Source organism: Trichomycterus rosablanca, chromosome 24 (genome assembly GCF_030014385.1).
Source record: "Trichomycterus rosablanca isolate fTriRos1 chromosome 24, fTriRos1.hap1, whole genome shotgun sequence".
Taxonomy (NCBI): domain Eukaryota; kingdom Metazoa; phylum Chordata; class Actinopteri; order Siluriformes; family Trichomycteridae; genus Trichomycterus; species Trichomycterus rosablanca.
Window position 1 is genome coordinate 184,711 of NC_086011.1, and position 15,290 is coordinate 200,000.

The 15,290-nt window shown below is 42.9% G+C and overlaps 1 protein-coding gene across 3 annotated transcripts in view; it reads left to right on the forward strand.

Moving 5' to 3' along the window:
- The first annotated feature begins 439 nt into the window (after positions 1–439).
- LOC134301616 (arf-GAP with GTPase, ANK repeat and PH domain-containing protein 1-like) overlaps positions 440–15,290 on the forward strand; it is an 18,482-nt gene continuing 3,631 nt past the window's right edge. For 2 of the 3 annotated variants that reach the window (XM_062986404.1, XM_062986403.1), the window contains exons 1-18: positions 440–1,741; positions 7,494–7,549; positions 7,709–7,796; positions 7,926–8,011; positions 8,210–8,351; positions 8,755–8,889; positions 9,018–9,139; positions 9,720–9,845; positions 10,074–10,151; positions 10,524–10,628; positions 11,055–11,214; positions 11,495–11,578; positions 11,845–11,973; positions 12,097–12,156; positions 12,726–12,877; positions 13,055–13,145; positions 13,238–13,460; positions 13,798–14,092. In XM_062986404.1, coding sequence (XP_062842474.1) covers positions 448–1,741; positions 7,494–7,549; positions 7,709–7,796; positions 7,926–8,011; positions 8,210–8,351; positions 8,755–8,889; positions 9,018–9,139; positions 9,720–9,845; positions 10,074–10,151; positions 10,524–10,628; positions 11,055–11,214; positions 11,495–11,578; positions 11,845–11,973; positions 12,097–12,156; positions 12,726–12,877; positions 13,055–13,145; positions 13,238–13,460; positions 13,798–14,092 — 3,426 coding nt within the window. In that variant the 5' untranslated portion in view covers positions 440–447. The remainder of the gene's footprint in view (positions 1,742–7,493; positions 7,550–7,708; positions 7,797–7,925; positions 8,012–8,209; positions 8,352–8,754; positions 8,890–9,017; positions 9,140–9,719; positions 9,846–10,073; positions 10,152–10,523; positions 10,629–11,054; positions 11,215–11,494; positions 11,579–11,844; positions 11,974–12,096; positions 12,157–12,725; positions 12,878–13,054; positions 13,146–13,237; positions 13,461–13,797; positions 14,093–15,290) is intronic. The other variant, XM_062986405.1, reaches the window with a different exon arrangement.

Below are 15,290 nucleotides of genomic sequence, written 5' to 3' on the forward strand. Positions count from 1 at the left end.
TTTTGGAGGAATTTTCATTATCATTCAGGAATCAATCTTGCATAATTCTGGAGTCTAGACTTCACGATGAAGGGATGGGATGCGAACCATCTGTTGCATGAGAAAGAAATCGGGAGCATCCATGCATGAAGAGATGTTACACCAAGATCTGTACGTTTATTAAAAGAACAGTTTCTGAAGGTTAACAGGGTTTACAGATTCTATCATTTGCACCTTTATTGTAGCACTGAACATCAGTGGATCATCTCCATTTCATCTGTTCATTGTTGGCTCTTGGGTTTAGGTCTGACCAAGCTTTGTGTATGCAGTGTTTCTATGCCTTGATTTCATTAACAGCCTAAGCTACCTACTGGATCATTTAGGTGTAGCTGATCTGTGTAGATACTGACTGATCTTCCATCCACATTACGCCTAGCTGTGTGCACCTAAAAAGGGCTTATTACCCACATGAGCAATTCAGGGACCCTTCAGCGTCGAACCACCTACCTCATCTCCCTCACTTTGGTCAAGGTCGAGGCCGTAGGGAGCGATGAAGGGGCCGAGTCCACGTCCACGAAACCCAAGAGTCCGACTCAGAGTTCGACCCAGAGTCCGACTGAGTGTCGGTCCCAGAGCTCGAGCCAAAGTCCGACTCAGAGTCCAAACCTGAGTACAACCCAGAGTCCAAACCCAAGTCCAACCCAAAGCCTGACTCAGTGTCTGACTCAGTGTCTGACCCAGAGCCCAACCCAGAGTTCCCCCTCAGTCCCAGGCCTGGTTCAGGGTCTGGAATATGGTGGAAAATTAAGGCAGGAGGGAAAACTAGTAGATGCGAAGAGTAAAATTCCACAAGATGACAAGAAACCTGAGGTTGAAAAGGAGAAGGTGGAGGTTAAGAAAAGGCTAGAAAGCAAAAATGGATGCCCAGTTAGGGTACTTCCTCCAAAACCGAAGATTCCCAGCTATCCACCTGTGGCCAATGTGCACAAGTCAATACAAGGAGATCCTCACAAGGATCCGTATGCAGAGGACGGCAGGATCAAACGAGAGGAGACAGAACTGTCTAAGGTGGATACATACAAGGCTGATGTTCCATCAGAAAAGGTCTCAGATCTTGTTGTGTCAAATGGAACCTCAGTCCGCCCTGCTGTACCAGTCCGTCTTGGCCAGTCTGCTCTAAGACCCCACGCTACTGTAACCATGAACCGCCGGGACTTCAAGGACTCCAGTAAGACCATTTCCTCCTCCGCTAAGAACCTGGACATCAAGGGTAGAGAACACTCACCTCCCATGACTATAACCATGACTATGGGTCCCTACCGAGCCTCTTGGTCAGAAAGTGAAGGGAGAGGGATGTACCAACGGTATGGCATGGAACCTTTAATAGTTCCAGAAGAAGGGTTCACACCAACAGGGCTTGAAACACGTGAAAGCACTCAAGTGGAAAAGTTTAAAACCATTTCAGCATCGCTCCCAGTGCAGGCCGCACGGCCTCCGGTCAAACCTCAGCGTAAAGGAAAGAGTCGAACCCTGGATAACAGTGACCTGAACTTGCTCTCTGAAGACCTGAAGAAAGGAAAGGACAGCCATAGTGGACCTGGGCGTTTTTCTACTCAGGCTCCAGGTAAAGACAGAAAAATGCTCAAGTTCATCAGCGGGATCTTTACCAAGAGTACTCAGTGTCCTGTAACGGCGCCGGTGGTTCCTGCCACTCCCATTCCTCTTCACAGCCCCACAAGGAGACGGTCCAGCGAGGAAGAAGGTGAGTGTTAATGACAGTGTCTATGAGGTGTACCAGTGGTTCCTTTCTTATTATTGAGTTCAGGTTTCCGTTACACCCATTGCTTATTATAATATAAAACACAGGTCCTTTCCTGTTCCAACATTATTGTGCCCCAGTGCACAAAACAAGGCCTGAGACATAGTTTGGTTTGACAAGTTTGGTGTGGAGGATCTCCAATGGCCTGCAGCAAGCCTTGACCTCAACTTCACTCAACACCTTTGAGATCATTACACTGTTTGAGAACCTAAATGGGCATGAATTCCTACAGAAACACCCTAAAATCTACAAAAATGTACAAATAGCTTTTCCTGAATAGTGGAGGCTGTTATAGCTGCTCAGGTCTCCAAATCAGTGACCATGTTTTGAAATGAAATGTCCAACAAGCTCATGATTATGATGTCCACATACTTTTGGCCATATTGTGTATTCGATTATTTTTATTTTTAAGTTTTTACAGAACATTAAAGAGTTCCTCTGACAGAACTGCTTTGGCTAACAATTCTAGACTCAAACATCTAGTATAGTGTTCTGTCTTTGAGATGTTTATGTAGGTCTACAACAAAGAGCCAAAAAGGTTCTTGTGGTCTGTCCACAGTTTAAGGAACTCCTCTACTTGGAACCTTCTTTGAAGGGTTGTACACTCTTCCTAACTTCCATCATTTCAGGTTTCTTCTCTCCAGGCGTATCTGAGCGTACTGCAGGAACGTGGTGAGCTGTCTTGAGAATCTTTGTAGCTTTCACTGATATTTTTCAGATATTACACTTCTGTGTGAAAGCTTTGATTCGACTGGTTCCTTGAATCTATTCATGAGGTTTGTCCTTGATGGATTCCACAAAACGTTGTTGGAGCTTCATCAGTTCTTTGTGTTCTATAATTAATGCTATTAAACTCATTGATTTAGGAGTAAATGAACTTTCTGGTTCTAATCAGCTACAGCGGTGTAAAAAACAGAATGTGTCGGCCTGCACTGCACCAGAAGCATTATAGCGAAGGGTCTCGATATTATTTTACACAGTGACCCCATTTTAAGTGCTTAAAATATTTGTGTCACAACCCAGTTTAATGTGACATTAGTTTATTTGTCAGTGCATTACTATGATAAAGTAAATATTCCACAAATGTACTATAATTATACCTTTCTTCTCTTCATTTGCTTGTAATGGATATTTTTATGTTTATTATTATTAAGTATTCACTATCATCTCTTCTGTTTAGAATAGGATTTAATACCCATTAGAATATCTAACTATACATTGAAAACAAAGTTGTTGAAATCCAGTGGTCTAATGCACTGACCCTGAGATCTCGAGCTCTCTAGTTCAAATCGCAGCTGTGCTATCGACCTGGCTTGTATTAAACAGGCACAGCTGGACGTGCCTGAGGAAGGACGATAGTCGATAAGGTTCCTCATTGCTGCTCTTGTAAGCAATACTGCTGGTTATGAGGTAAACAAAGCTACATTCTTTGGCACAGATTTGATTTGTTAGTACAGTAGTGTTGTTAATAGGGTGGACCATGGGAAGGTCATTCTGATGTGTTTTGGGTCTGTGTCCTGCTGTAACACCTGACTGTGTTCAAGAATTTGGATCCAGATCATTATACAACCACCACCATGCTTTACAGTAGCAACAGGGTTGTTGGGTTGGAATGCCATTGTGGTCAAATAACTCAATCTGATCACAAAACTCCTCCAGAAGTTTTTTGAAGCATAATGTGACAGTTTGGTTTTTTTCCTGACCTTGGCAAAGAGACGAGTGTTCCATGTAATCTGCCCTGACAGACTATTGTATGTAAAGATGATCTTGGTATCTGAATGCTCATTGTTGATTGTTCCACTGTATTGCTTAAGGGTTCCAGTTTAATGGGTGCAGTTCAACCAGTCGTATTTATATGGACACAGAGAAGTCAGCTGCTGTACTCAGTCATGATCAGTAATGAGGAATCAGGAGCCCTGATACAAAGTTAAATAGAATTATAGAACCTTCTACACCAGCACATTCATCATCTAATTCACTGCCTGTATATTATTCACCCAACAGATTTTCAGAAAACCCAAAGCTGCAGGAATGATTAAAATCTGAGGTCTGGAATGAAGTACATGTTGCTCACTGGTGTATGATAAAGATGATACTGGTGTACAGCCTGATGGTTCCACGCTCTGAGACTCAGTGACGGCTCACATTGATCTTTGGGTTCGTCTCCATTAAACGTCCTCATTATCCTGCACGCTCTCTCCGGGGAAATGTGGAGCTTACTATCATGCAAATGAATTTAGAGTATATATATATATACTGCACCACAGGATGTGGGTATAACACTGCATGGGCACCAGTGTGGACACCGTGGAGTCTAGATGCTTCTCTGGCATTTCATTTAAGGTTTTGGTTGGCAGGTAAAAATGATGTATGATTACAGATCTGTTAAAATATTAATGAGAGCAGTGAGACGTTTCCACATCCCATAACCTGGTAAAGAACTGTGACAGGTTTCCTCTGGTTACATCAGAAACGTACTGAATTATAGAGAGGATTCTGTTATACACTGGAGTCGTTACTGGGTGAAGAAGTGGCACAAAGGGACAAGAAATTTGAGTTTTTTCTTTTTTTATTCGACTGGGTCAAAATATACAAGAAACAATTTAAATGATTAATCTGGTGGTGTAGATCATCCTGATCTTTCTGTTCATGCAAATAAGGTTAGTTTGGCTGCATCTATTATGCTAAGCTACAGACCTCACAATGAAAAATATAGGCAGCTCTAGACACATCCCAGAAAGCAGATGAGCAACACTGGTGTGGCACAGTGGTCGTTTTAGCCAAGTTTATATAGAAAAGCCAGAAATTTACCTTATGCCAGGAGGTAATTAGTCTGAGATGTCAAATGTAATCTAGGAACAATCAATGAGCAAATCTACCATTAATTAGAAGCTTCTGGAACACCGTGTACACAGTCAGGTGAGAGGTTAAATCCACACCTTAAAGCTCGACTGATCACATGAAAGAAGAAAGAACCTTATGAGGTAGTTTTGTGGTTAGGTTGAGTTATTTGACCTCATTGATGAGGTGTTTGGAGGAGAAAAGCTGAGGCATACATGCCCACTAACACTGTACCTACTGTAAGGCGTGGTGGTGGTAGAATTATGCTCTGGTGCATTGCAGAAGGTGGTCGAAATAATAAAGAATAAAAATTGTGGATCAGAACTGGTTCTGAAATGACTTTTACAAAGTCATAAATATGTGGACGAAGATCTAAAGTCGTAAAAGCTTGTTAGTAAATCTTAAAAGTGACTGATGGAGATAAAAAGATCAAAAGGGCGTGAAACCAAATATTAGGTGTGTTTTGTATATTTATTATAGTCTGTATATCATTAAAATATCAAAAAGCTTTATTCAGCTTTATACTAACAGCTTTATACTAACAATCATGTGAACAGAACAGGCATTTAATTGTTGTATAGAGAGGTAAAGAAAGCCATAGTAATAAAGTCAACCACTTTTATCACCCAGGAGCTTTAAACTAGTGTTCCACTCTATAAAGAGTTTATGCAGAAATATTATTTTATTATTTTAATTCTCATGTCGTGTGTTATAGCATTTATTGGTTCTGCTGTGATTATCAGAAAACAATAAAAACATGATGAATAATGGGACCCAGAATCTCACATCTAATTTTGGAATGTAGAGCTACACTATATAATCGTACACACATATATACAGTATAACGTATGCTTCTGTGTTTAATGTGTTTATTCAGCTCACAAACGGCCGATAATAATCAGCTCCAAGCAGCAGAAAATTACAGAATAAAAGAGCTACACACATCAGACATGTCTGAGTGTTTGATTAGATTTGAGGTGAGAGGAACGTCGTGTAGGTTCTTTTAGGAAGGTGTTATTGTAATAGTAATTCACAGGGGGTAAAAATGCCCTAAAGTTAACGTGTAATTAAAGACACATCTATAATCCTTAGTGAAAAATGAGAAGCAGTGAGATGCTGAAGTTGATGAATGGCAGGAACCCAAACATCTGTAATGTCATTAATCATTCCAGTAAACATCCTCAAGCTTCTTTATGTGAATTAGTTACACAAAACCAGATTTTTGGAAGCACCGATGCACTCGGACGGCCCGTTTTTGCCCCTTTTGCACGGCCGTGGTGGTTCTGGCGCTTAACATGCATGCGGCGCGCAGGCTTTCGGGGTTCAGGAGGAGGGGTTGCCATGGAAACAGGAAGCAGGGAGCGATGCACGGATGGTGGCGTAGCGACAGGAAAAAAAACAGCACAATGAAAGAGAGACGGATGAACTGAAGGGAGGAAAGAAGCTTCTGGAAAAATCTCCAGCAGCCGTTCGACCCATTACAGCCCGAAAAATCACAGATCGACCGGTTTAGCATTAAAACGTTCAATTTCACAGTACTGATCTTGAGTATCGATGGTTTGTGCTGCACTGGTGTGTAGTGTTGCGGCTCATACACACCAGTGCATCTGAGTTTTTACTCCCTGCATTTAACATACGTGTTCAGAAACGTGTCCATAAATCAGTGATGGATTAAAGACCTCAGCTTGTGGAGCAGATCTAACAGGGTTAGAGAAGAACACAGGCATCTTCAGGACTGAAGTACGTTCAGAAAACTGAAACCAGACATCGTTACGGATCACTCGCCACATCTTCATCCATGACACCTCTCATACATCTTCTATCCTTGTGGGTTCTGTCCCACACTGGTGCCCAATAACAGTTTATCATTGTGAAGCACTGGTGTGAGAGGAACCAACACAAGACCTCTCAGAGTAGCAGCCAGTAGAACACTGAGGTGGATGGAAACCTACAATGGGGCCCAGAGTGTGTGGACACCTCATATTATATAACAGATTACTGAGTTCAGGAGTAAAAAAAAAATATATATATATAATTTTTATTTTTATAGCAACAGTTTAGGGAGAGCCCTTACTGGTTCCAGCATTTTGTGCACAACAATGACTTGGTGTGATTTAGTGAGTAAGAGATGAAGTGAGCGAGTGAATGTGTGATGCCCTGGCACCAGTAATTGGCACCATGCTCCACGTGTGTTTCTGCCTTTGTGCCCAGTGTTCCCAGTTAATACTGAATACAGCATGACCCTGACCAGGATCAAACGGTTGGTGCACATTAATAAATGTAAGATGAGTAGAGTTTTGGTTTTGTTTTGGGTGTGTTTTTTAAATTCAAATGAAGATCAGTTTATTCTGTTTTCTGTTTAGTAGGGCGGGGCAGCACCTCCAGTGTTTTTTTAGAGGTTGAACTCTTGCTTTTCCTCTTCCTGCCACTGAGATGCACCCCCTTAGCATGGTGCTGCCTCCATCATGTCTCACTGTAAGGATGGTACAAGCTATGTGATGTGCAGTGCCAGTTTTTCACCAGACATGGTGCTTGCTGTTCTGCTTACTGATGTTAGAGAACCTTTTTTACACCGCTGTACTTACTGTCTGTATATTTTAACTCTGCAGATTTTCAGAAATTTACAATAAAGTTAAAAAGAACTCACATATGTGATTGTAGTCGTACCGCAGTAAACAGCTGCATTACTTAAAGCGTGTATGTAAAGGTTTGACTCCAGCAGTGTATCCGGTCGAGGATTTGTGCTCTAATGACCTCTAATGATCTCCTGTGGATGTAGGTGAACAGTATTATGGTCGTGAACTGTGCAGGTATAAAACGGTACATGATTACGCTGTGTTGTGTCTCTCTGCAGCGTGTGCTGTGAATCAGGAGTGGATTCTGAGCCACGCCATCCAGGATCTACACCTGGTAAGAAAATACTGAAAAACACCTCAACAAAAATCACACAGCAGGAACGTTTTATACACCAGGATCACTTTTATTTTGCCATCTAACTAATTTACTGTATCAATTACTAAGATGTAACTAATTAAATGAAAGCATGTGTTGCTGTTGGTTATGTGGCAGGGCGTGTTGGGCAGCCTGCGCAGTGGGAAATCAGCACTGGTTCATCGCTACATGACTGGTAGTTACCTTCCACTGGAGAGTCCTGAAGGTAAATGTATAGACTTATGTACAGGAGTAGTATGCAGCAGTTTACAGTACTAAACAGTAGTATGCAGTAGTATGTAGTATGCCAGTTTGAATGTATCGTGTGTGTGTGTGTGTGTGTGTGTGTGTGTAGCGTGCAGGTTTGAGAAGGAAGTGCTGATCGATGGACAGAATCACATTCTAGTGATCCGAGAGGAACCAGGACTCCCTGATGCTCAGGTCTCTCCTTTCTTTACATTTACTATTATTGTTTTATTTCTCTTTATTAATTTATTTTCTCATTATTTAATCACATGCATAGTCTTTTAGTTAATGCACAAATTTTACATAATTTTGAAGTTGAAAAATGTAATTTTTAAGCTCTTCCTGTGTGTATGTGCTGATGCTGAGTGATTTTCTGTGCTGTGCTGTGATCAGTTGTGTAGTTGGGTGGACGGGCTGATCCTGGTGTTCAGTTTGGAGAACGAGGGCAGTTTTTTGGAGGTTTATAACATTTACAGGCAGCTGTGTGCTCATCGTAACGTAGCAGAAATCCCCTTCGTCGTGGTGGGAACTCAGGGTGAGAAATACTAAACCTCACTGTCCTTATTTATTTACAAACTTAATAAAATAAACAGAATAAAAAGTGGTCTCACATGTGACTGTTAGATCAGAGCTTTTTCCCGATTAATATTCATATAAAGTCATTTTATTTTCAGTTTATAGTGCTGGCTGATATGACAGCTTATACTATGTACCATAAAAAATGCTGGTTTCTGATTGGCTGACAGGTGTGTACTGATATCTGTAAAGAGGACAGGTGTAAAGTAGATCCGGTTGATGGGCTGGTCCTAGGGTGGGACAGTGGCTGAACAAGGTTCCTTTAGAAGTGCTGCAGTTACGCCCTCTGCTGGCTGATGGTGCTGGATAATGGAGATGGGTGTGTGAGAGAATGATACAGATGTCACTGTTCCCTCCTGTAGATAAAATAACGAGCAGTAATCCACGCGTGATCGACGACGCTCGGGCGAGGCAGCTCTGCTCCGACGTTCACCGGTGTGTGTATTATGAAACCTGCGCCACCTACGGGCTCAACGTTAACCGCGTCTTTACCGACGGTGAGAATAGATAGCACACACACACACACACACACACACACACACACACACACTGGTACATTAACATTAACGAGCAGCTTTAATGAATCTGATGAATAAAGAGTGAATAATATATTGTTGTTGTGCAGCTGCTCAGAAGATCGTCTCTATGAAGAGGCAGCTCGCTCTGTACGCTTCCTGTAAATCGTTACCCAACTCTCCCAGTCACTCCGGTGGATCCACACCCATATCAGGAGCTTTTACTGTACAGGTACGTCCATTTAACACCAGGATGTTTTTTCTGGCTTATTCTTGACCCTGCAGTTCTTGTGACTTAGCACTGGAGTCCAGCATGTTTATGGTTGAGGTCTCTAGGGTCTTTAGTAGTGTGTCTATAATGCGCCTGACATGAAGGATTTACGTTAATGGCATTTAGGAGACGATTTGATTCAAAGCAACTTGAAATTGACGGTTAAAGGCCTGGAGGTGGTGGGGCTTGAACCATCAACCCTCTGATCACTAGTGCTGGTATAGATCAAAAGAGATTCTAACCAAGGTTACCAAGTTTCTTGTCGATTTTCTTTCCCTTGTAAACACATCATCATAATAGTAAAAGTAAAAAAAGAAAAACAATAAATGAAGAGTATCGTAAATCATTTCATTTTATTAATAATAATAATCATGAAAACAAATGTAAAAATGTTCATTTTTATTGAATCTGTATCTCCGTGTGTTGACTGTGAGCATCACCACAGAGAATAATGTAAAGAGTTTAGGAGTTGAGGAGTTTAGGACTGTGGGATGTAACTGCGTATGTTTCTGCTTCGTTGTTTTTCTCTTGCTGTTTGTAGGCGAGTAACGGAGGGCAGAGCAGTGATTACTCCTCGTCTCTTCCCTCCACTCCTGTCATCACTCACAAAAACATCAGCGCTGCATCAGGAGGAGGAGAGAAACTCATCCGAACCGCCCAGTTCACAGTCAGTTACACCCCCACACCCCAAAACCCCCAAACCCCCCTCATGTACCCTTCAACACCCCTGATTTTACATTCAGAGACGAGGAACTGTTCAATCAGAGAATTTAATCAAGCGTACTCAAATAATAATAGGTTTATTTCATTCAGTGACACACACACACACACACACACACACACACACACACACTGTAATATTTAGTGTTTGATGGGGTGTGTATCTGCTGTGTAGTTGCGCAGGGGGAGTGACTCTGACAGGAGGGGTGCAGAAGCTCATTTCGGCATCGGCCGCACAATCCCCATCAAACAGGTGAGAAACATTATTTATATCAATTTATTATAAATATGCAAAAGTTCTGACACCCCTGGTTAAAATAAATACTGTGTTTATTTATATTAATTTTTGTTAAATGTAGTAAATAAATGTAGGTTCTTGATCCCAAATAAACACTGTAATAATCTTTTTACTATTAGCATTTTATTATGACAGTATTAAATGTATAAATAATAAAATAACATCATTAGGTGTTGAGGAACTGGACACAATTACATTAAAAGAAAAAGAAAAGATGCAAATGAAGAATTGCTTCTACTTTATTAGCTGCCTGATTCTGTGTGTGTGTGTGTGTGTGTGTGTGTGTGTGTGTGTGTGTGTGTGTGTGTGTGTGTGTGTGATGAGCAGAGTGTGTTGCTGAAGCGCAGTGGAAGTTCTCTCAAACAGGAATGGAAGAAGAAATATGTAACGCTGTCCAGCAACGGCGCGCTGAGCTACCATTCCAACGTCAGTGTGAGTGTCACATCATTCTGACATCATTTTATTGATGGGCCCTTGAACAAGGCCCCTCACCCTCAGTTGTGTAGACTGTATTTACTTATGATTGTAAGTAATATTATAGTAAGCAATATTAGTAATAACTGCAATATTTGGTTTAACTGTTTATATTTTTGTAATTTTTATATATTCTTACTATTTAGTATATGTGTACATACATGTAAACATTTTGTAATTTTCTATTTTTTGTATTCTTGAAAGCTGCTGTAACACTACAAATTTCCCCCTGTGGGATAATAAAAGGCTATCTTATCTTATCTTATCTTAAATCACTTTGTATTAAAAAAATGGGAAGGGGGAGCAAAAACTTTTGCATATGACAGGATTAGTAATTAAGGAACACATTGTGTGTGTGTGTGTGTGTGTGTGTGTGTGCTGCAGGACTACATGCAGAACGTAAACGGTAAAGAAATCGATCTGCTGCGCGTGACCGTTAAAATTCCAGGGAAGCGCCCCCCGCGGGCCGTACCGTCCTCAGCACCCCCGCCTGGACTCAATGGAACGGTCCAAAACGAACCGATGTCAGATGAAGCCTGTTCAGGTCAGAGTTCACTACAAACACATTTAGTAACTAACACTCACTGTAACTGTAGACAATAAAACTCTTGAATCTTGAATCTACTGGCCATAACTGGCAGGGAAGAAGGGCATGATGCTGTGTGACCCAGCCCAGCCACTGATCTCCACGCAGTCTGGCTTGTTATACTCATTGTAATAATACAGGAATAATGCAACACACCAGCGTTCTGTCATCACACAGAATCTGAACTGAATGAGATTTTCTATCTGACTGACATCCAGCTGAATGTTGTTGGTTACAGGTGCTGTACTTACCAGCGGTGCAGCAGAGGAAGGATTATACGGCCAGAGATCCCCATTTGCACTGTCCACAGTCCATAATATCGGTGTGTACACACTCATCACCTGTAACGGTGTAACGGTAACTCGGGTTAGTAACGGTGTATTACATGATGGTTGCATCACTGTCTGATCTTTTTCACTCTGTTATTACCAGTATAACCATTTCACCATGAGCTCCTTCCACAGTGGGACTCAGATCGAGGTTCCAGTGGGGTTCTGGAGCAGGTTTGATTTTCTGGGTGATTTTTCCTCCAGTTTCATCATGCGTGTGTGTGTGTGTGTGTGTGTGTGTGTGTGTGGAACACTTCAGATATCGAGGGAGTGTTGAACCCGACGTTAATGAAGGATCCCAGCACGTCTCCAGTATCAGACCGGAAGAAACAGAGGAGGAAGAAGAACCTGAACCAGAGAGCAGATACCACACTGGGTCACGCTGAAGGTCAGAACGTCCCACGCTATACCTGAAACACAGAGCGACCCCCCCACGCTGAGAAGTATTAAAATAATGCACTGATTCTCTCTGCTCATGTTTCTTCTCTTCTCTTTACTTTTCATGCTGCAGCTAAACGCAAAATGTGGAAATTAAAAAGCTTTGGTAGCTTAAAAAACATAAATAAAGCAGGTAACTGGTTTAGATGCTTCATACCGGGCGGGGTTCATTTATATTTACACTTTTATTTACATTTACATCTCGTTACTCATGAACGATTCATTTAATCACGTTTATTTTACATCAACACAGAGGAATTCTAACTGTGTGTATTACACCTGCATGTTACACCCTAACACCACTGTGTTGTTTAGTTTTGGCTCTTTCTGATGTAGAAATGACTGATATTTTGTATGTTCTCTAGTTTCAGTTCAAATCGAAACTCAGATGATAAATACAGTGAAACCTCCAACAGATTTTGGATTTAACGGACAAAATCTGCAAAAGCGAATGTCCGGTCCGATTGTTTAAAATTGCTGTGGGAAGCGTCTCATTACCAGTAGTACAGTACTACACCCCCCCCCCCCCCCCCCCTTCAGTCTGTTAAATCGAGGTTCCTCTGTAATTTGGACTGAATATCAGCTAGTAAATCATGTCGGACACAGAAACTGTAGAACAAGCTTCAGTCTTAAAAATCTACACATTTGCAGTGCAGTAATTTCACTGTGTGTGTGTGTGTGTGTGTGTGTGTGTGTGTGTAGATGACGAGAACTGTGAGTTCCTGATCGTATCGAGTTCAGGACAGACGTGGCATTTTGAGGCTCAGACTGTAGAGGAGAGAGACTCGTGGGTCCAGAACATCGAGAATCAGATTCTTGCCAGCATCCAGAGCTGTGAGAGCAGCAGGAACAAGGTCAGATACACCAGATGTAACACCGTACACACAACACCGTACACACAACACCGTACACACGGCACTGGACATAACACCTCCTGTACCAGCTACCATTTGTCAGTTGTTTACTCTGTGTGTGTGTGTGTGTGTGTGTGTGTGTGTGTGTGTGTGTGTGTGTGTGTGTGTGTTATACAGGCGAGGAGGAACAGTCTAAGTGAGGCCGTAGCTCTCCAGGCGGTGAGGAACGCTAAAGGAAACGCGTTCTGTGTGGATTGTGACGCTGCAAGTACGTTTTTATTACGAGTGTTAAACTGAAACAGAATAAAAGTGGTATTTTTTCTCCTGAAGCTGATCTGAGACCTGCGTTCCCCTCTACAGACCCAACATGGGCCAGTTTAAATCTGGGAGCTCTGATCTGTATCGAGTGTTCGGGGATCCACAGGAATCTGGGCACTCACCTGTCCCGGGTTCGTTCTCTCGACCTGGACGACTGGCCGTACGAACTCGCGCTGGTTCTCATCGCCATCGGCAACCAGATGACCAACAGCATCTGGGAGAAACGGACGAGAGGACGCCAAAAACCACGACCCGACTCCACGCGGTGAGTGACGGAGGGTTTGTAATGCTACCGGCCGGTCGGGCGTCTACACAGACACGATGGACTGTGTGTGGGAGGTGTGGAGGGAGGGGGGTTTGTGGACAAAGCGCTGTGATGGATTGGCGCTCTGTTCAGGGTATTCCTGCCTTGTGCCCAGGGAACCCAGACCCACTGCAACCTTGACCAGGATAAAGCAGCAGTACTGTTTTATTCAGTATTATTATTTTTTGTCATTATTGCTGTTATTGTTGTAATAATTATTATTATTATTTTGATTATTATTATGTAATAGATAATTAATAGATAATTAATAGATATTGATGATAATAACCGTTTGCAGTGAGGAGCGCGAGTTGTGGATCCGAGCTAAATATGAGCAGAAGTTGTTTTTGGCGCCGCTCTCCTGTCTGAATGATGAACTGGACGCTCCTGTATCGGCCCGCCTCCACTCCGCCGTCATCGACAGGGATCTGCCCAGACTGCTTCTCCTATTGGCTCACAGCACCAAGGAGGAGATCAACGCCCCGCCCCCCTACGTGCTGCGCTTCGGTAACGGAGGAATCCTCCGATCACAGTCGGCTCTGCACGCCGCGTGCCAGCTGGGGGACGTGGTTATGACTCAGCTGCTCATCTGGGTAAGAACATCTGGACCAGCATGTATCTACACCAGCTCCCATTCTTCTTCTGCTTTTAATTCTTACCATGGTCATAGCCTACTGTGGTCATAACCGCTTCCCCATATCCTCGGGTCTCTTCAGCTGATGATGCAACAGGGAGGATGTGTGTGTGTGTGTGTGTGTGTGTGTGTGTGTGTGTGCAGCAGGTGAACAGATCAAAAAGATTAAGAAAAATGTGTGTGTGTGTGTCGCCCACTGTGACCCTGACCAGGATAAAATGGTGATAAAACAGACCATGAATGAAAGTTGATCTAATAATGAATTGGTTTAAAAATATCCACCACTAAGTGCTCGAGGTCTCAGGTGCTACTGACCTGCCGGGCGCCCTCACGCCCACCACTGGTTATATCTGTAGAGAAGGAAAAGGGCCAATTTAGTGTCGCTGTGCAGTTGCGCCCTCTGCTGGCTAGTTTGGTTATATTAAACACACCAGCAATATAGAAATGTGTCTCTCTCTCTCTCACACACTCTCTCACACACTCTCTCTCACACTCTCTCTCTCACACACTCTCTCTCACACATACACTCTCTCACACACACTCTCTCACACTCTCTCTCTCACACACTCTCTCTCACACACTCTCTCTCACACATACACTCTCTCACACACTCTCTCTCACACTCTCTCTCTCACACACTCTCTCTCACACACACTCTCTCACACTCTCTCTCACACACTCTCTCTCTCACACACTCTCTCTCACACATACACTCTCTCACACACACTCTCTCACACTCTCTCTCTCACACACTCTCTCTCACACATACACTCTCTCACACTCTCTCTCTCTCACATACACTCTCTCACACTCTCTCTCTCACACACTCTCTCTCTCACATACACTCTCTCACACTCTCTCTCTCACACACTCTCTCTCTCACACACACTCTCTCACACTCTCTCTCTCACACACTCTCTCTCACACTCTCTCTCTCACACACACTCTCTCACACTCTCTCTCTCACACACTCTCTCTCACACTCTCTCTCTCACACACACTCACACTCTCTCTCTCACACACACTCTCTCACACACTCTCTCTCACACTCTCTCTCTCACACACTCTCTCTCACACTCTCTCTCTCACACACACTCACACTCTCTCTCTCACACACACTCTCTCTCACACTCTCTCTCACACTCTCTCTCTCACAC